At 34.9% G+C, this 22,036-nt stretch overlaps 1 protein-coding gene across 1 annotated transcript in view; it reads right to left on the bottom strand.

Moving 5' to 3' along the window:
• Positions 1-22,036, bottom strand: part of LOC100370044 (ubiquitin carboxyl-terminal hydrolase 32-like) — a 56,904-nt gene that overhangs the window by 15,880 nt on the left and 18,988 nt on the right. The window contains exons 3-17 of the mRNA XM_006811162.3: positions 19,897-20,002; positions 14,017-14,135; positions 12,081-12,246; positions 10,340-10,471; positions 9,101-9,208; positions 8,594-8,709; positions 8,324-8,488; positions 7,447-7,614; positions 6,556-6,885; positions 6,072-6,212; positions 4,789-4,915; positions 4,159-4,358; positions 2,694-2,775; positions 582-801; positions 305-410 (exon numbers count right to left, since the gene is read on the bottom strand). Of these exons, the coding sequence (XP_006811225.2) occupies positions 305-410; positions 582-801; positions 2,694-2,775; positions 4,159-4,358; positions 4,789-4,915; positions 6,072-6,212; positions 6,556-6,885; positions 7,447-7,614; positions 8,324-8,488; positions 8,594-8,709; positions 9,101-9,208; positions 10,340-10,471; positions 12,081-12,246; positions 14,017-14,135; positions 19,897-20,002 (2,286 nt within the window). The remainder of the gene's footprint in view (positions 1-304; positions 411-581; positions 802-2,693; positions 2,776-4,158; positions 4,359-4,788; positions 4,916-6,071; positions 6,213-6,555; positions 6,886-7,446; positions 7,615-8,323; positions 8,489-8,593; positions 8,710-9,100; positions 9,209-10,339; positions 10,472-12,080; positions 12,247-14,016; positions 14,136-19,896; positions 20,003-22,036) is intronic.

Below are 22,036 nucleotides of genomic sequence, written 5' to 3'. Positions count from 1 at the left end.
AATGCACACTTCCCTAAGCAATCCCCTATTTTAGTGACTTTATTCATTGTATTTTTCTGTGCCTATTTCTTGTAATTATTTTGAGAGGTATTAAAACCAGGAGCTTTAACTCGATATTTTGGTGTATGTGTATTTCATTTCCAGTACTATTGTCTTGTCTACCCCATACTAGCAGTGAAAGAACCCCCTGTCCAGTGTGAGTTCTGTGGCCAGGCCTTACACTGTGACAGTCAAAGGTCAATAAGTTGATACAGATGGTGAGGGTAAGTTTAACAAAAACATTGCAAAAAAAAAAAAGACTTACCCTAAGTTTAAGAGGTGCTATACTTTTTGACGTACCACTCCACAAATCTTGAACTAAATCGCCATACCTTTTTGCTATATGACCCTTCATTCCAAGGGGGTTGGTTCTGGAAAAAGTAACGTTAAAATGAAAGTCAAACCAGTGTTGGGAAAATATGCTTTATATGCTAGGACCCTAGTCTCCAAAATCAACTGATAAAGAGGTAATCTGTTTTTACATCATGACAAGTTGAGATAATTTCAACAAGTTGAATTAGAACATATTGAGGTGAACTCACTTGTTGAATTCGTACTGATGCATATTATCGTTGAAATACTTCGTTAGCGGTTTGGTGTTGCTAATACACTGCAGGGCAGAGTTCATGAAACACGTGTTGCCAAGGTTACTCAGCCCAGTAGCACCCTTGTCAGTAGGAACCTGATTCTTTTTCTTGTCTGTTTTATTCTTCAAAGCAAGTGAGGACATCTCTTCCGGCCAGCTCATGTCTTTATTTCGAACTGAAAGCAATTTATAATTAAAGTTGAAGTTTTTTGTCATAATAAGATGGCAATTGTGAGGTACTGTACCTTTAAATTTTTGTTGCTAGGAATGTTTAAGATTTGGTAATTTAAAGGTGCTTGTAATACAAGTTTATTTGTGAAGAGGCTCTGTGACTCCCTAGTACCCCAGTGAAAGTCATGTCGTTGCCCTAGAACCAAAGTGCAAGACACTGCGACTCCCTAGGACTCACCAAAATCTCAGTAAAAGTTCAGTGTCTCCCTAGGAACCCAATGAAAGTCACTGTGTCCCCCTAGTATTCCAGTAAAGGTCACTGTAATTCAATAGAACCCCAGTGAAATCCATTTAGACTCTCAGGGTTCCAGTGAAAGTTATTTTGACTCCCTAGGTATGCAGTGAAAGAAAATGTTAATCCCAAGGACCCCAGTAAAAATACAGTTGATAACTACAAAATTTCATAATTTTGCCAGACTTGTGAAAAAATGTTTTTATGTAAAGTACTTTATAGCTTCCAATGTTGTCACTATACATTTCGGTAATTTGGTGATTTTAAGGGCAATTTTATGACAACATTTTGCGATTGATCACAGCAACTTTTCATCTCAAGAATCAAATTACGATTTTCCTGATTATAAATGTATATATCTATTCTGTATTTAATTTGAAAATGAAATGTGCCTTTAAGGTATTTTGTATATATTTATTCTGTATTTAATTTGTATTTAATTTTAATTAGGCATGTCGAGTAGTAACATTGAATTCAAAGTATTTGGCCAACCTCATGGTAACACCAAATTCAAAGCATTTTTGGCATATATCATGTGACAACACAGAATTGATGTAAAAATAGACAGATTGCAAACTATGCAGAAATTTCCAAACCAGAAATAAGTAAATAGATAGTCAATAAAGCTTCAGCATAAAGTATTTAGCATCACATGATTACTCCTACACTGTTTACATCTAATACTACGTCAGATGTTTGACGTCAATGGCTGCTGGATCATCATCCCCCTCACTGGGACAGATATAGTAACAACTATGATATGAAAAGCACGCATGCTCGACTGCTGCTAGGGTGGACATCTCACAGGGATGCATATAGAGTTTTCAATAAAATACTACACTACTGAAAGATGTGATAAACTGTGTAAATTTATTTTGAAATGCTGAGGGAATTGAAGCGGTTGCTGGGTTACAAGCTATATTTCGGTACTCCCAGGGCAGTGGTTTTGAAAAAAAGTACGAGATTTTCCACTATGAAATGCAGGTGTTATTGTTATTGGCTTATTTTGATGAAACATAATTGGTTTCCGATTTTAGTCGCAAATTAGGAGCGAACAAACCAGGCATAGTAAAAGTGAAGATGGTTGGCAACGTCCCCGAAAATGAAGCAGTTATGATTAATGCAATTATGGTAACAGTTGACAACGCTATAAACTGTATGTGACATACGGTACTGATTATCTCTTCATGGTCATTAATGTGTTTAATTTTAATAATGTGGTTAAATTTAGAACAATCCTCTTATGTAACTGTTGATAATCAAAATAATCACTTAGAAATGCAAGCAGTGATGCATTAGTGGTCACTTTCGCAACCCATTGAACATCAAGGTCACAAAATAAACCTGCATAATATTTTCCAATTTTTTTCCCCCCAAATATTTTGAGTAAGACCTGCAGCCCATGGCGAATTTTGCTCTTTTGATCCAAAATTAACAACAAAATTATAGAAAAATGCATAAATATATGCCAAATCTTGAACCTAAATTTTGGTGGAAAAAATGTATGGTGTTCAGGGGGGGTTAAAAAATTTGCTTTAAATATTATGCTTGGTCTTATTTTGACTTTGGTACATTGTAATCCACACAGATGAAAGTCAATCTTACCTTCTATCAGAACTTGCTGGTTGTCCTGAATTGACAAATGTTCCAACGTGTGGTTCTCTTCTTCCAACAAGACAGGGTTATTCTACAAAAATTAAATAAAAATAGAGCAACCGTAAAAAAAAGAGTGAACAAACATGATACTAATGTTGACATTCAACAAAAAGATTCGTTATTACCTCTTCATCTTCGCTATCGTCATCATCGTCATCATCACTATCAGTGTCCATATCATCATTTAGAATATGTGAGAGCTTGTCGTGTAATTGTCTGAAAATGCTCTTACTCGACATCTTGCTAATTTTTTTATAAGTTCACATTATACACTGTTTCTAAACAGAAATTCCAACAAAAGACGAGAGTTTGCTAAAGATATCACAAAATGGAATGAAAGACAAACACACTGGAATTATTATCAATATGCATATGCGTTAGTGGTTAAAAATAGTTCCTAATACCAGTATGACATAGGTAGCAATACAGCAGTGATTAAAGTAAATCCTTTCGCATGGTGGAGGAGGTCAAAACAACATTTCATTTTTTTAAAAACTGTATTCAAATTTACCGCTACGGAATAACATTATCAAGGAGAAGAAAACAAAAACAATCTGAGGCGTTGTTTTGTTTCAATCCATGAGTAATTAACAAGGTGTCAATTTAAAATGGCCTCTTTCGGTTACCATGACAACATGGGGAGCCCACAATGGCCACTTAGTTTGCAAAAAAGCCGAAATGCGTTGCCATAAAATTACTGAGGTTAAGGACTGTGGGGGGTGTCTGTGGTTGTGGGAGGGGGGGTTCTGTATAAACCATAGGACTGTCAACGTATCATCATTGATACACTACAAACAAATTTGTAATAAATAAATAATTTTTTAACACCCTTCAACTATGAATTTCCAGCTACATTGTATTATATAAATCAAATACGAATGCCAAACGACTCTGTGCTTCAGAATGTTGTCAATCATTTTTTTGGATGTTTATGTTTTTTGAACGACCTATTTTATTGTACACTAATTATATTTTCATACTGACTCCTGAAAAGGGTTCATAACTGAATTGAGAATACAACTGCAAAGAAAATATGGCAACAAAAAACACAAGCTTGACTTTGATCTCGCGTTTACTCGGCAAATATCAAAAAAATGTCTGTACAAATGTACAGGAATTGTACAAGTCAGATTAAATCATGTTATATTGTAGACATGAAGATTACGCTTTTTTTTGTGAAATTGTGTCTTGCAATTAACTCTCAAACACTGAAATCTTGCAGGGCAGGAAATTTAACATTTCACAAAATGTTATTTCTTAAATAGAAGTTTTTGCTATCATCTCTAAGTGGAAATATTTTTCAAAATTCTTTCTATAAAAATAAATTCTGGCTGAACTAATGTCACACACAGTATTCTGCAGATGGAATGAACCATTTGTGGAAAGGGGTGAAAGCTACAATATTTGCACTCACCTCATCCTTGAGGTCCCATAGTCGCATGTCTTCGTTTCGTATCCTGAGTCGTTGGCATAGGAAATCATACACTTGTTGTATCGTGTGCATTTTACTAAACGCTGCGACGTATGCAAGATAGCGTTTAGGAGGCGCGGGAGTGTTGTTCGTGTGTGAGCTCGTACCTACGTAGGAACCTGCACCAAAGGAAAAACCACCGACTAGAAAGCAAAGACATGAAAAATTGAGTGAGACTGATTCAATGTGGGAAACTGCATCAAACAGTACCATAACTGAGAGAAAAAGATTTGCTTGGCAATTGACTGCTTCCTATGTCAGTCAATTGACACTGCTACTGTCAGTGAGTAGGCACCAGTATTGACTACCACTCGAATTCAAAAATGGTAAAATTACTCGAAGTTTATGTTCATTCGTTGTTGATCTTAAGTCATTTTTTGGGTCTTGAAGACTATTCTTTGAAGTATTTGAAGGTCTGATTTGCCAAAAATAACATTCTAATCACAATGAATTACGATGCATCTAACATTGGCGTTCATTACAGCTTCCTGCTTGATTGTGTAATCAAATTTCCTTTTCTAATTCAATTATGCATCGTGTCAAACATTAGGATTAGTAAATCGTAATACATACCAATTCCCATGCTGACGGCATTCCATGTGTTTTGCCTTGGCTGGTTCGCTTGATGCCTCAACAGTCGAACACTGAGAGGGTAAAGCTCTAATTCCGGGGTGGGATCCCCATTGGACGGGATAATCACCTGTGTCAATTAGAATACAAAATATTGTAGATATCAGTGAAGTGGATAATAATAAAATAAAACAAACTCTGAACTAAATAATTCTAAATAATAATAAACAATTCACGTCATTCTACATGATGCAGACACGTTCATTTATTCTCTATGTTTGCTAACTTTCATGATCAATTCTGATACTGATAAGGGTCAGTACCTGAAATGTCTGGTGGTATAGAATAATAAGTAAGGAATAACAACTTCCCCATTGTTTACATGTTATTTATCAGTCCTAGCATTTTTTTTACCAATTACCAACATTTTTTTGAAACAATGTTTCTTCAAAAATCCAAATTGTGGTCCAGAATAAATTATTTTAAATGGAATATCACAGAACTATAAGACTTAACTTTTGTAGATTACAATACTAGTATCAATGTGAGCAACGAGAAACACTGAGTGAGGCACATGGTGAATATCACAAAAGAAGAGTTTTTTGTTTAATGACTACCGGTACCTCATTATTAAGCAAAGTCTTCTGAAGTAAATACTGATACTGTAAAATACTTTATTTTCGCTATTTTCGCTGAAGGAATGACTCAGTGAAAATAAAATCCAGCGAATATACCTTTTTTCTTATATTTTACATGTAATTACACTCATCAGAAATCAGTGAAAATAAATTCCACACAAAACACTTAAAAAATCTTTTCAGTGGAAATTAATTCCAGCTAAAATAAAGTATTTTACAGTAAATGAATTGAATCGCAAGAGGCATCATTATGAGTCCTGATAACAACCATGTACATGTACACGTACTAATGATAATATGCGAACGTTTGTGTTTTTGAATATATATATACACGACGACCCCCCCTCCCAGGATATGTAACTACCAACAAAGACGAATACAATGATCCCAATGGCTCAATCAAACTACAATGACTACAACTTGACAGATTAAGACAGTACTGTAAAATCTGTATTAGAAACCACGGCTTCTATTAAAATGGTACAGTGCAACAGAGGGATTGCGAATTCTATTAAAACATCTATACATATGAGAAATGGTCAATTTTTGGTTCTCAATTACTCAAAAAGAATGGATGCGACTTCTATTAGGGATGCGGCTTCAAATACAGATTTAAAGTACTACATGTACATCATAATAAACACTTACATTTCTTGGCAATGCTGGAGAACCACCGTACCATGACAACAGCGCCTTCCACACAGGTTCAGGAAGAATTTCAAAATCTCGGCCACGTACTAACGTTGCGTTTTTTCGCAACCGACCTCCTTCATTGGTTAGCATCATCACCTGAACAGTATCACAAATTTAACATGAATACATTATTTTCCAAATTTTGAATAAGAATCAGCGAAAAAACTAATTTCTGCAGATGAAATGATGCTTCAAAGATAGTGTTATTTCATTTTTCATAAGTAATGCTTTGTGATGACTGTAGGAAATATCAGTACGCTGTTTATTCTTTTCTAGAAATGTTTTACCAATCTGTGTAATTTTTTCTGATTTCAGAATTAATTTTGAAGTGAACAGAATAATGCTGGGGGACTTTTCTCAAAGACTAAGGATAAGGTTCGAACAGAAGTAGTTTGCAGAAAAGGGTTAACTGCAGTAAATATTAGAAATCAACACATACCTTTCTAGTTTCTGGCATAATCAACGTTGTATTATCTATTGGTCCGGGTTTCTGAGGTACGACTGGAATAGTGACACTTGGCTGACTATTTCTTTTGCCAGTATGTGCAGGACTTCGTCCATATGGAGGGACATCTTGAGAGAAGCTATTTACTGCTTTCTTGGGAGATCCTGAAGGGGTGGAGTTGTTCGAGAAATTGGCTTCCCTCGGTGAAGATGGTTGGCTCAATGAGCGGTCGGTGCCCCAGGCTTGTCCTGTCTGGCTTGTAGTTTTCCGCGGAAGTGATTTACTTTTGCTTTGTGCTGATATGACTTGATTCGATGACGTCATCTGCAATATGAATATTTTTTTTTGCAATATTGTTGTTTAAAAACATAAGAATTAAGTTATTCATAATAATAAGTGTCAGCAAGTGTCGGCGGTTGGAATGTCTCACTATATGGATATCGCGGTGGGCTCGAAATAGAAAGAATTTATTTATTTCTCCAACAACAGAAGAATAGTTTTCATGACAGAAATACAATAGCTGTGATGAAAGATGGTAAAAAATTTGACAGTCTTCGGCGTGACATTGCAAAATTACTGGCCCCAGTTATGGATTTGCAAGCTGCTACCAAATATTCTATATACCCAAAATAGCGTGATTTCAACCACGCTCCCAGGTACGGGTTGTTACAAGATTGCAGCATTGGTTTCATTGTAGATAACGCTAAAGCTGGACATGACCTCAATTTCTTTATTGTATAAAAATGGGGGGGGGGGGGTGCTTACCTGGATAAATATGTTATTTCTAAAACCAGAACTTTCTGCAGTATTAGGTTTTTTGACACACTCCATACAACAACAAATGATGCCTGTCCATATAGTATTTTAGAATAGATTTGCCCATACCTTATAAAAGACATAGTCTTTCCATGACTTCCACCATACCATACTTATAAGATACCACGTCAATCCTTGCTGTAAACCTTTCCTGCTTTCCCGGTCTACCCAACCCATTATGATGTCTCCTTCCTCATGCCGTGTAGTGGTCCTCAATCCAAGCACAATGTGGCAGATCTGGATAGTAAAACATAACGCTTATGACCAAATATGAACCACATGGTTATTACGACCATCAAGTTCCAATTCATCAAAAACAATAGTAGATGACAGTGTGATGTTTTGGGGACTACTTTATTGCATGCGGTAGAAAACATACTTTTGTAATAGCATTATTTGTCACCTTATCACCCGAGTGTATTGATATGTAAAAAGTAGTGCCATTGGTGTAACTGAAAAAGGCAGAATAAACAAGTTAAACTTGAAAGCTCTCTGGTTTCTTTGATGTTTTGTGTATAATTCTTGAGTCAACACATGACTGAAAGAAAGAGCAAGTTCCAAAGAATAATGTTAGTTGTAAAAATAAGCTCTGTCATCAATAGACCTGTCATCAATAGACCTGACACACACAAAAACACAGAGAGCGTGCTGACAGCAAGAGAACCACATGACTGGTTTTCACCCTCAAACAGTGTTTCATTCTCTCCTTTCGATCCTTTCTACTGTTCTCCAATGATATACGTAACCATGATATTTGAAACACAAAAAGGCACAAAACGGGGACAAGAATGGAACATTAGTTGAGGGGCGGAAACAAGTCGCATGGCTCTCTCGCTCTAAGCAATCTCTGCAGCCATTTTCTCCAAAGAACAATAAACAATCATTTTGAGAGAGCTAAGGCCACCGAGTAGAATCTCACTACATCTCACTGAACCCCCTAACTCACCTGAAATAATAGACTGAGAAACTCTGTTGGTAGTGCACTCTTGACACTCCATATTTGGTATTCTTCTAACGTTATAGCGCTGTCATTATCGCTATCATGCGATGCTAAAATATCGTCTACAACACTAGAGATGTTATCTTCTGCGTCCTGTAACGTGTCGGCCTCCTGTCAATCAAACAAACAAATAAATAAATAATGAAGCTGTAACAATAAATGAGGTGCAAGATACAAGACAATACACGAAACCGCTAAACATCTGTCTTTACTTACCACGTGTTTCGGCGGTCTGTTTTCGGATCTGACTTGTACAAGGACAGCAACCATGTCTTCTAATTCTTTCCTGGACAATAGTCCATCATGGTCTTTGTCAAAAATTTTAAAACAAACTAAAAACAGAGACGAAAAAAAATATGAATTTTTGTTTTGCCTCCTTTAAAGTTGGTGTAAGATTTAAGTTGATGATTAAATAAAAACAGAAATATTATAAAACCGTATTTTTAATGATATTTTTAATAAACAATTCAGTGTTTACTATAGTAATGATATACAATGTAAACCTAAACTAAAAACTACAATTATTAAATGCTGGATCATTGAAATATGACTTTTATTGACCATATAAACAACTCCATCATTTACCTAAACACATGCACTACTAATAGAGCAAATATGATGTATGAGCATAGATCACCAGAAGACAAGAGATACGAGTGAGTTGACCATAGAGGGCGCTCTCACATATCTAAACAGTATTCAAGTTGAGACTGTCATACTCACATTTTTGTCTTTCTACCACTGGCCCCCTACAGCATGCCGAGAGTCCGCATGCCATCTCTTTGAAATCTATGTGATTGTCACGATTCTCATCAAATGCATAGAATAAACCTGGAATACAAAAATTTTCAACATTAAACTATGATGACCTTTTTAAAATGAAGGTGTTATACCCCTGATCCCAACACATGCATTTACACTTCTTCATATTTTTCATTTTTTTCTGATTTGTTTTATATTTTTAATATAAATTAAATACTGTAAAATACTTTATTTTAACAGGAATTAATTTGGGTGTTTTGTATGGAATTTAATTTTACTGATTTTTGATGAGTTGAATGTAAAATATAGGAAAAAAGGTATATTTGCTAGATTTTATTTCCACTGACTCGTTTCCTTCAGCGAAAATTAATTCCAAGTGAAAATAAAGTATTTTACAGTATCTATAGCAATATTAACAGATGAACTTAATTAATTGTTCACATTACAGTGAAAATTGAGGTTGCAACAAGCAAACACTATTATTTGAATTGCCACGTAAAAAAATCTAAATTATGTTTTTTGAGTGGTTGTGGCAACATGGTTGCAAAATTGAATATTTCAACGGAATTCTTTTCAGTAAGAACATATAAGTGAAACATAGAAACACACAGGACTCAAAAGTGTCACTAGTTTTATTTCTTGTCAATAAAGAGTGTTGTTGAAATGCTGGAGAAAAATGATCATTTTAGAAAACTTAAATGAGATGTTTAACTAGTAATAATCAACAATACTTAAACAGTGTATCAGGGATTTTTTAAACAAGGGAACAGGTGTGCAGCGCCCTCATGGCATGGCCATGCGCCCCCTTACCCTGGGGAGCAGATCCTCTGGCAACCTTAAAATTCTGATTGACCAGGGATCACATGTGGCCACAGTCTTCAACTGTGACCTGTCTGATAGTAATTTAGGCCCCAAGGAAGGCATAGAATGCCCCATTCATTGTAACTTAGAATTATCAAAAAATCCACACTCTGGGAGGGAGAACCCTATCTCCCCAATTGGTGGCGGCACTGAATTGCAGTGTTCCCTCTTGCTTTTTTTTTTCTAGGAAAACCCCTGGTGTATAAACACATAACATACTGGACAACGTGCGCATATGAAAACAATACTCAGAATGCGTTATTATGTTTTGGCTTTGATCACCTCCTTGTTAACACCAAAAGACATTATATTTGTCAGTACCAGGCTGTTAGTACTTACCTTCACATAGATTTCTTGGCACTGGTGGAGACACCATCGGTATGAATGTTTCTAGATCAAATCTGCCAGTCTTTGATAGCGCTTTCAACTGCCAGTAACGTTTCTCCAGCTCTATGATATCAGCTTCCTCCACTGTGGAGAACACAAACAAAAAAAAGAATTTCAAAGATGTTTTAAACTAATCTCAAAGGGGGTTTCCCTAAGAAACTTACTACAATGTATACCATGCATTTAGTAAAATTATGAATTATAAAAGCTAGACTGTTATTAGAAATTGCTTTTATTTTTTTGTGAATAGAAACAGTGTCAGTTGGTAGCACAGCATAATCCACAGGCAAACTTTTAACAACCAATATACCGGTATGTCAAAAAACAACCAGATGGAATTGTGGGTAATCACTGGCACTGTGTGGTGGCGCCCTTCTGCATGCATGCTTTTAAATTATGGGAATACTGTGAAATACTTTATTTTAGCTGGAATTAATTTTCGCAGCAAAAGCTTTTTGGGTGTTTTGTATGGAATTTATTTTCACTGATTTTTGATGAGTTGAATGTGCGACATAAGAAAACATGCAGCCTCTCGGCTGAGATAGCTCCGCTGTTAGCAATGCACATTTCAATTAAAGAACAGAAGATATCATTCAGAAAATGAACAATATGCATAGTATCAATGCAATGGGACTTGCTGTTTTCAACAAGAATTCAAAAATATCATTTTTCACCATAAATGATTGTGGTTTTTAACAAGAAAATATCACTTTTTACCAAAAATTACAAAAATATTCACCAAAATTAGAAAATTAAAGATATCATCATGAAATGAACAAATTTGAGAGTGGTCCACATGTAGTACCTATATATGTAATATCAAAGCAATTGGACTTGCGGTTTTTAACAAGAAGTCAAAAATATCACTTTTTACCAAAAATGACAAAAATATTCACCAAAATTAGAGAATTAAAGATATCATCACGAAATGAACAAATCTCAGAAAGGTCAACATGTAGCATCTATATATGCAATATCAAAGCAATTGGACTTGCAGTTTTTAACAAGAAGTCAAAAATATCGCTTTTTACCAAAAATGACAAAAATATTCACCAAAATTAGAGAATTGAAGATATCATCATGAAATAAACAAATCTGAGAAAGGTCCACATGTAGCATCTATATATGCAATATCAAAGCAATTGGACTTGCAGTTTTTAACAAGAAGTCAAAAATATCACTTTTTACCAAAAATGACAAAAATATTCACCAAAATTAGAGAATTGAAGATATCATCATGAAATGAACAAATCTAAGAGAGGTCTACCCCAGGTACATACACACCAAGTATCAAAGCATTCAGGCTTGTAGTTTTCAAGAAGAAGTCGAAAAAGTAAAACATTGACACGGACGACGGACGCCGACGGACAATCACTCATATGATAAGCTCCGCTCGACAAAGTCAACAGCGGAGCTAAAAAGTATATTCGCTGGATTTTATTTTCTCTGAAGCATCCCTTCAGCGAAAATAAATTCCTAGCAAAAATAAAGTATTCTACAATACTCGGAGCTAAATCTAGAATACTTCATTACTGTACCTATTACTTTTCTTATTCAACAGAATATTTCTTTCCAACATTTTGCATTTTTGTTTATTTTCAAATTAATAATAGTAACAGAAAGATGCCATCATTCCATTTTAACTTCTTCAGTTCATGCCTGATGATTTGATGGAAAAAACAAAACAACTTACGATGCGTAACACCAGCTAGCGTCTGGTAGAATGTGGGTGTGTCGCTTTCATCCGATAATCTAATACCCATTGCACCGCCGTCTTGTAGCAACCACCTTGTAATGGTTGTAGCATCAAAATTAACTGTGACCCACTGATGAAACTGTTCATATGTAGCTCTATCCGACTAGAAACATAAATATGTAATAATACATTAGGCTGATTAGGAGTCAATATGAACTTTGGTTCTAACATCAGTGTATAAATCTGTATTTTCCGTGCTTCATTCTCTATCTGTGTCACAAATGTTTCATTTTAGCCAAATGTTAGTCAAATTGAACTTGAACTTTTATAGTGATTGGCAAGATATCCAAGATTGAAGATGATCATATGGAAATTATTTGATTCATTGAAACCACAAGAAGACACCAGTTTTAATCTTTTCACCACCACAAATTCACAAAATAGTCTGCTTTATTGTCTGAACTTCCGTCACAAGATTGAGACAAAAATAGCTGAATTGTTTTGAATAAAAACTGATAATTGACTCAAATTTTGTCTGTTGGCTCCAAAATTATAATTCACTTCCAGAAATGTAAGAAGAAAGTACAGAAAAATTGGGGCGAGAAAGTCTCTTGGTGAAAGAGTTAAGTTGCATTTTCTCCAGCATCTTGAAAAATATATGCACAAGAAATGTCAATATCGAACATGGCTGAAAAGTTTATGCCACTGAATTAACGAGACATACTGATAAAAACAATTAATGCATTTCTGGTGAGAGGGCAATAGCATCAGAGAAGACATTACCAGAATATCATTGGAATCATGTTCCTGATTGAATTCAATGTCCCTTTCCATTCTTGCACAAAAACCTACACCTTTTCCTTATCTACTTTAACCAAATTGCTGTAAATGGGGTCAATGACTGACTTGAGTCTTTTTCCCATTAGCAGTAGCTTCAGTTACATTTACACCTCAGAAACGAAGTCACGACATTTTAGAATTAAAACAGTCAGTCTATGATAAGCTAATGTGTTTGATCTTAGTAGTGTCTAGAATGAGAGTTATCACCGAGTCACAACAGTACCGTATATCATCACACTCAGACAGCATTATCAGAGTACTTTAGTGTACGTGTGTCAACCCAACAAGCTAAACATCACAGATATCAACTATGAAAGAGTAAAACAGCAGGAAAGACCAAGATGAATGCCCAGATACAAGCCTTTTTTTTCTCTCATACCACAACGTATTATAAATGCCAAAGAAGTTTCATGATTAAAAGGCCAAAAGGTCTATGTTGCAAGCACTGTTTTCTATGCAAATCTAAATTTTAAAAGTTATGTTTCATATTTTAATCCCAATACTGATATGAGCAGTTAACTGATTGTAAAACTTATCTTCTTTTTTTTTATTATATGAACACACCAAACTGTTAACAGTGAAATAAGATAGATAACATGAAAATTACTAAAATATAAATCTCAGCACGGAGTATTCCTCTCACACAAATCCAATTCATTCCAGCATGGAATAAAACTGCTTTGACACAATTGGGAAAATAGCCTCATATTAACTCCCCACCCCACTTAGTCCCCTTATTAATTTACTTTACAATTGTCTTCCTCAGGATTCCAACCCCACAAATACCACACCCCCAAAATTCCCAGCAAACATTGTAATCCCCCATTTTAAAGATGTACAAGCTTGTTTCCCCCAAAACACAATAAATCCGGCGGGAGAGAGAATTGATGCAAATACTATATATGCAAAATACTAGTTACCATGGAAACCAACTTGTCGCTTACTGACACTTATTTGATGCAGTTCATTGAATATTCATGTAAACATGAAATGCAAAAAAAAAATTTTTTTTGTTATATTTTTTTTAATATTTGTCCAATTTGTCTCTAGAGTTGCGAGGTAAGTGTTAAAAGTTTAGGACAACGATACTTACATCAAAAAATAGTGCAGGAAGAGATTGTGGAAGGTGTGAATCTGACGCCATAATGAGAGACTCAAGCTCGTCTTTATGTACCAAGCCACTGGAATCATTACTGTAGATACTGTATACAACTGAAATAAAAAAAACATAGCACAACTATTATAACCTTGCACATTGTAAATGCGAGACATTAAAGTCACACTTTTTAGAACATTCCTAAAGTTTTATTGCGGTCGTGGGACTATAATGTGAAGCATAGGCAATCTAACTCTGATGTAGTTTGTTTATGTTTTTGCGAACCACCATGCAAATGTCTTTTAGCGTATGTTACTCTATGACGACGTGCTGTGACAACATTGACCTTAAGTTGTTTTATTACTGTAAAAAGGTTAATTATTCACTGTGTTTTAATTTTGCTGACTGGAAAATGCGCTAAATTAAAACCCAGTGAATATGTAAAATTTAGCATAGAACACATTATCTAAATGATAAAACCGTGAATTTAAAACCCACTGAATATGCCTGAAATGGTAAATCAGCAAAATTTAAACCCAGTGAAAATTAGTCATTTTACAGTAACAAGAACACATACATCTGTTATTTTATCTATAGGAGCAAACGACTGGTTCTTTCTGACCAGTTACTATGCACATATAGTCACGCAAAAAAATAAATAAGTCTGATGGTCTATTGGTCTAAATTTGTTCACACTGTAGAATAAAGATTCATGTGGCCTAGTGTATTTCAGAACAGAAACAAATCTTTGTGAATCCATTTGTGTTGCAACACTAGTCAAAAGCAAAGGAAATTTGAACGTGAAATCAACTGGAAAGGCGAGCAAAATTAACATCAGCATCATATATTTCCCACACAATTTGAACAAAATCATACTCCAATGAAGCCGTATGGATGCAGAAACCCTTGCGATTAAATCACCCCTAAAGGTCATGCACACACACATCTTGGGGGTGATGTCCAAAACAGTGATAATTTTAAATATCATACATCAAATTTTGCCATGTTGAATTGTTTTTGAACTTCAACAAAAACTGCTTGAATTTTTGAAAAACAAATAATTGAGAACTTCCTGTGAGTTTGTCCATTAAAAAGTACCAGGATGTGTGTCCTTTGGTACCAGGACGTGTGACCTTTGGTACCAGGATGTGTGACCTTTGATACCAGGATGTGTGATCTTCATGGGTTTACGACTGTATCATTATTTCAGCAATGTTATCAGTCAGGCCTCTTCACACCTACAATGTGTACCCCCTACTCAAATGCCCATAGATACATTGTACATGCACACATTGCATGCAAAATCATATCCTCTGAATAACTGAATTATGCTTTTAAGAGCACAGACGACATCACGGTTTACTTGTACGTATTAAAGCTCACACAATCACTAGATTACTCTCTCGGTACAAATATTTTTAATGTCATAAAAAACAATGATGTTTTATCATGAAATGCATCGGTTCTTATCAAACCCAGAAGGAAATCTTAATATGCGTGCAAAAGTTTTTTTTGAGAATATACATATATTGCAGTTTTGCGGGTATGGATCACTGAACTGATGGATCAACGGCTTCCTTGAATCTAATCACACTATCAAATTATCCAGTGTAGGCACTTTGATGTATTCACGCACACGCTACAGTCAGTTTGTTCCTCAGCGAAGCAGAGAAATATGATCCCGGTCTAACAGCACGAAAACACGTTTCCATGGAGATGGCTATATATTGTAAATCAATAGACCCTTTTTTTATTCATACATGTACTTTTTGTAACAGAGTGGGTGGGGGGGTTATAGGTGCGACGGTGATTTGTAGACCATTCGAAGAAGGATTAAGACGCTATTGTGGGATTATTGTTTGTGAATTACTGGTACAAGCTCACTGCATCGTCTAGGTAACAACAAAAGAAAAACTGAATCCATAAACGTTATTTTTAACAGCTATAATAATCTATCATTATGCACAATGCCGTGTATACATTCTACATACATAATATCAAGCAATATATACCGTAGATATTGACATTTCGATGAGTTGACATTTATTACAATGATTTGATTTGCAACAAATCTGGCTATTAAAATGAATTATATTTGTATTCATAACTAAAAACTAAAATACTGATTTATACTTCTGAGTTTGCGCATGAATATAACAATTATTTATTCTGGTTTTTTGATAAAAGCAGTTTGGTTTTTATCAGATTGAATTTGACATAGCCACTGAACCGTAAGACACTATTTTTATTTTCCAATGGTGCATGGACTAGGTATTCATGACCATGAATCGCTTCTACATTTTGTATATATGATTGGGACTCCAGGGAAGCCTAGTGACCGGAATTATTTACGAAACCACAGACGCCTTGACATCCTAATGCTTGATCGCTTGATTTATATTCAAAGTTCAAGATAAGAATTAGACATGTACCAAAGTGAACAAGATTGAAGCGTGATGAATGCAAAACTACTTAATTTTGAAATGCAAATTTCATGAAATATCGATAAACACCAAAACCGCACAAGTGAACATCTTACAAGTATTAGTATTACTTGGGGCAACAGTCACGAAACAACTGCCTTTTGAATAACTTCAAAAAACAATATTGTATAAATCAAAACAAAAAAATATAGGCATGTGAAAGTGTACATGTTTGAGTCAGGAAAGTGGATGAGAGGATGAAAGACAATTTCTTTTGTACGAGTACTGCAACCAATCAACAGCTGTCATAGGAATGAAATGGATGTAATTGGTGGTGATAGTAATGTGAAATACAACAGGCCTTCATGCATGACCCCTAAAGGTCAAACATCCTGGTACTTTCTGAGTAACATACAACCAATGAAAATCTGTCAACAAAATTTCAAAACCTGGCAACATCTGAGGTATAATATAGGGAATTATTGCTGTTCCTGAACAATAATACATCTCTCCCATCCCCACCCCCATGAAATATCAGGATGTGTAACCTTTAGGGAAATCATAAGCCAATTTTATGACACTTTGCCTCCAAAAGTTGTAAATTTCAGTTCAGTTCAAGTTCACATCTGTTAGAGTACAAGACTGATTTCAAGAATGATTTCAAACATAGCACATTAACAGCATTTCTTAAATCATCGGTACAACTTGAAATCGACAGTCAGTCTGTTCTGCATTACAGTACTGATGTGTAGTCCCGATAGAGCACTGTTAGTGTGCTTGATACATTGCGATAGTAAAACTCGTTAATATGACTAACAAGTCAATGCTTATCACAATCGGTTTAATCTATAACTCATCTCAATACTGCGGGGAGGGGAGATAGCAGGGGCTTAGAGGGGCACTAAAAAACCAAAAGCCATGGAAATGTCCAAAATCTATGTAAAAATGCCAGAGAATAAACAGCTTCAGCAACAAGAGCAGACATGTACGATGGAAAGGGTCTTTTATTTCTGTCTTAGCATCAGACACTCTATACATACAAATCGCTAGATTGGCAAAAGCCATGAATGATAAAGAGAAAAACAATCACAGCCATAGCATGATGCTACGACACTGCTTTTTTTTGTCGACAGCACATTCAATCTCATCTCTGATTGAAAAACAATTGTTGAATCAGGATGAAAATTAGTTCGGCGACCCAATGGTATAAATTAGACAGCCTAACTATGTCAAATGTATTAGAATTTACAACACTGCAGTAAAAAGAAACACCATATATTGAAATGGAATGTGAAGTCCAGAATCGTACATTGTATATGATTGTACATGTATATGCATTTAACACATGTTTTGACAACAAACAAAACATAAAAATAATATTAATAGAAACCCAGATATTATGTCATCCTGAAATTTACAGTGAATTTGTTTTGCATGTATAAAATTCCTTCATATCTTAATATTTTTTTAAAACATTTCAAATCATTGATATTTGATTTCTTTGAGAATCCAATAGTCTTTCATTATATACAATGGGAAGTTCTCTTCTGCTAATCCATTGAACCATACACACAGTAATATGCTCAATAGTGTGCAATTGGAATTTGAGACCTTAAGATTTTTAAGAGAACCCTGACGAACACTGCTGGAAAGTAATGGGTTTCATTTGACATTGAAGATTAAAAAAAAAAAAAAAACGCTACAAAATATATTACATGGTGATCAGCAGAATAGCCATGATAAACTAAGTAAGATATTGTTTAATTGTGGGTAAATGACTCAGTATGGATTCTCAGTCAAACTAAGAACATATACATGTACAAGACAATGAGTAACTGAGTTTGGAAACCCTACGACAGTACACTGATATGATGTATGATCTACGATAGTATAAAACTAAAACCGCAAATTGGAATCCTACTAAGTACTATGGAACTAGAAAGTCATTTTTATTCAAACCGTATACACACATGCCCTACATCTGCGGTAGATTAAGACAGTGGAAACATTTGTATGCAAAGTTAAGTGCAATCTTCGTACTGCCTTTATGCACACTTTGCCGATTTTTCGCAATAATGAAAACATTCAAGCCTGTGACAAGATTCTACCTTCGTCACATACTGCTATAACTGTTTCATGCGATGAAAACAAACGAAATGAACGTGACATAATTAATCAAGCTTGATTCGATGCTCGTGACGTATTTTACCAATAAATATAGAAAATGTTGATGATGTACAAATATGTAAATTGTAATCAACTGTAAATTGAATGTTTACAGTGCTAGATGGATAATAATTGATTGTATTTGGAAAATCACATTTAAAAAAAAACCATTAAGTTGTGTACATACATTTTCTAAACAGCAGGAAATTTTCAATTGAAAGATGGCAATTTGTTGAAATTTAGCGTTGAATAGATTGTTTAACCTGATATAAAAGTCCTGTCTCGTGCGACACATGGCTGGCTAAAAGCATGATGAAGAACTAAGAAAGTCAGTTTATAGGGACTGTTTTGAGTATATATATATATTAAGACCAGAAACATGAATATATATATATAAATACGAAGACCAGGAACATGAATATATATACGTGAAGACCTGAAAAATGAGTATATAAATGCGAAGACCAGGAACATGAATATATACATGTATACATTGTACATGATGACCTGAAAAATGAGTATATAAATGCGAAGACCAGGAACATGAATATATATACGTGAAGACCTGAAAAATGAGTATATAAATGCGAAGACCAGGAACATGAATATATATACGTGAAGATCTGAAAAATGAGTATATAAATGCGAAGACCAGGAACATGAATATATACATGTATACATTGTACATGATGACCTGAAAAATGAGTATATAAATGCGAAGACCAGGAACATGAATATATATACGTGAAGACCTGAAAAATGAGTATATAAATGCGAAGACCAGGAACATGAATATATACATGTATACATTGTACATGATGACCTGAAAAATGAGTATATAAATGCGAAGACCAGGAACATGAATATATATACGTGAAGACCTGAAAAATGAGTATATAAATGCGAAGACCAGGAACATGAATATATATATATATATGCAATAACCAGAAACATGAATATATATATATGCAATGACCAGAAACATGAATCTATAATTTTATTTTTAGGACAATGATTTGTTGGAATGGGGATCAAGAAACTCTACTCTACTCTAAAGAACTCTGACATGACAAGCCGGTTTGATGAAGAAAGAGAACCTTCAGCGAACAGAAAATAAACAGAGAATGCAATTATCACATAATCTTGCAACCATGCAATTTAAACACACACGATGAGGAGTTGTATCTTAGAGGCATAAAGTCTTTCACCGGTGGCTATAAATACATCTGTCAACATCTTTATTTAGTCAACTATTTCCCTTTACGCCGGAGGGTGTAGCTTCACTTACGTTTTATTTTCTCTTCTCGTTTGCCACGTGTCAGTAAGACCAATCCGCAAAATAGATCTTTGAAAGCAAGTCCTTTCGTGTTTCCGCCAAACGCTTGAAATATATGCTGCAGATAAAAAGATATAAATAGCATTATTATTTTTAATCATCACAATTAAATAGTCATGTAATTCTCTTTAATTATAACAAGTCATTGAAAATGACACAGTCCCGGTAAAAGGTTTTGAAAGTTCTCTTTGTGCTCGTTATATTAAAGCAGAGGGGTTGTCGCGAGCGTGTCCTTGAAACTTGAGTTCCAAGTGGCGTATACAACAGATTGTTTATTTACATTAAAACACGTGTTCCGGCCAAAAATAAAAACAGTCGTTATTCGGCCATCTTTGATCTGATTATAAAACACATTGATATGTATGATGTATGTGCCAAATACGAATGAAAATGGTACATAAATTGTGGAAATATAGTAGTAAGGCCAAAAAGTGAGATGGCTGTCAATCGGCCATCCTTGACCAGATTTTGAAACAAATTGTCATGGACATGCATCCTAACATGTATAAAGTACATGTATGTGCCAAATTTGAATAAAAACTGACAGAGCATGTCTTAAATACAACATTTTTAAAAAACAAGATGGCTGCCAGTCAGCCATTTTGAATCTAATTGCTAAACCACTGCATGTGCATATGTCCCACATAAGGTACTAGGCACATGCAAAGAATAAACCGAATCGGTCCACAGGATTCTGAAATATGACTCTGGACAGACTGACGCACGGAAGAACGGACAGACGGACAGACTCAGGAACTCACGGACGGTCGGGGACATGTATCTTAACATGTATGATCTATGTACTAAATTTGAATGTAAACTGACAAAGCATGTCCAAAATAAAACATTTTCAAAAAACAAGACGGCTGCCAGTCGGCCATCTTTGATCCAATTGTGAAATAAATCGTCATGAACATGTATCCTAACATGCATAATCTATGTACCAAGTTTGAATGAAAACTGATAAAGCATGTCCAAAATACAACATTTTCAAAAAACAAGATGGTTGCCAGTCAGCCATTTTGAATCAAATCGCTAAACCACTGCATGTGCATATGTCCCACATAAAGTACTAGGCACATGCAAAGAATGAAAAGAATTGGTCCAAGGGATTCTGAGATATGACTCCGGACGGGCGGACGGACGCACAGACGGAGACTGAATTATAAGTCCTCGTTTTCGGACGATAATAATGCTAGTACAGAACAGTGGCGTTGTGTAAGATATTTTATGTGCACAATGCCTCTCTTTCTACTTTTAAATCTTGCGGTTCATTGAGTCATTGGGAATGCCACAGTTCCTTTATTCATGTACTTATGTGACAAATGAATAGTCAACATTAGTTTTTGTTTCAGTTCTATACTGTTAACTAAATGTCTTGGATTGCAAGACAGCTGAACACATTGCCTACAATAGTCTTTTTTTTTTTCTCATCGATTTTAGTATGTCTGTGGAGCCTCCACAGGAGATGTGTTCACATGTTGTCAGCAAAATGTAAAAGAAAATGGCTGCCAGTCATCCATTTTTTATTTCACTGATGTGCGAGAACACATGTGATGTACAAGTAGTACCTAATTGAACAGAGTCAAGAATTGAGAAGATGGTGAAAACAATCAAATTGCATCTCTGGGAAATGTTACAGTACATCTGTCCCAAGTTTGATTAAACTTAGTGATGGGCAAAAATGATTAAATAAGTACTGTGAAATACTTTATTTCAGCTATAATTATTTTTTGCTGAAAAGACTTTTTGGGTGTTTTTTATGGATCTTATTTTCACTGATTGTTGACGAGTTGAATGTGTAATATACAAAAAAAAAAGTATATTCGCTGGATTTTATTTTTACTGAATCATTCCTTCAATGAAAATAGCAAAAATTAATTCCAAGCGAAAAGTATTTTACAGTAAGTATTCTGACATACAAAATGGCTTCCAGCCAGCCAATTTCAAACAACAATTCTGTGTCTACTGTATTTTCAGGTATTGTATTTGCTTTCTTGGAAGACATGCGCTTTTGATCTTGGGAGCCCATATACTTTTGATTATTTTAGCTGGAATTAATTTTCATTGAAAGGTTTATGCGGTATTTTTT

This window comes from Saccoglossus kowalevskii, chromosome 16 (genome assembly GCF_978046115.1).
Source record: "Saccoglossus kowalevskii chromosome 16, keSacKowa6.1, whole genome shotgun sequence".
Classification (NCBI taxonomy): Eukaryota; Metazoa; Hemichordata; class Enteropneusta; family Harrimaniidae; genus Saccoglossus; species Saccoglossus kowalevskii.
The sequence above is the reverse complement of the archived record's forward strand: the minus strand, read 5'-3'. Positions and strand labels throughout refer to the sequence as shown.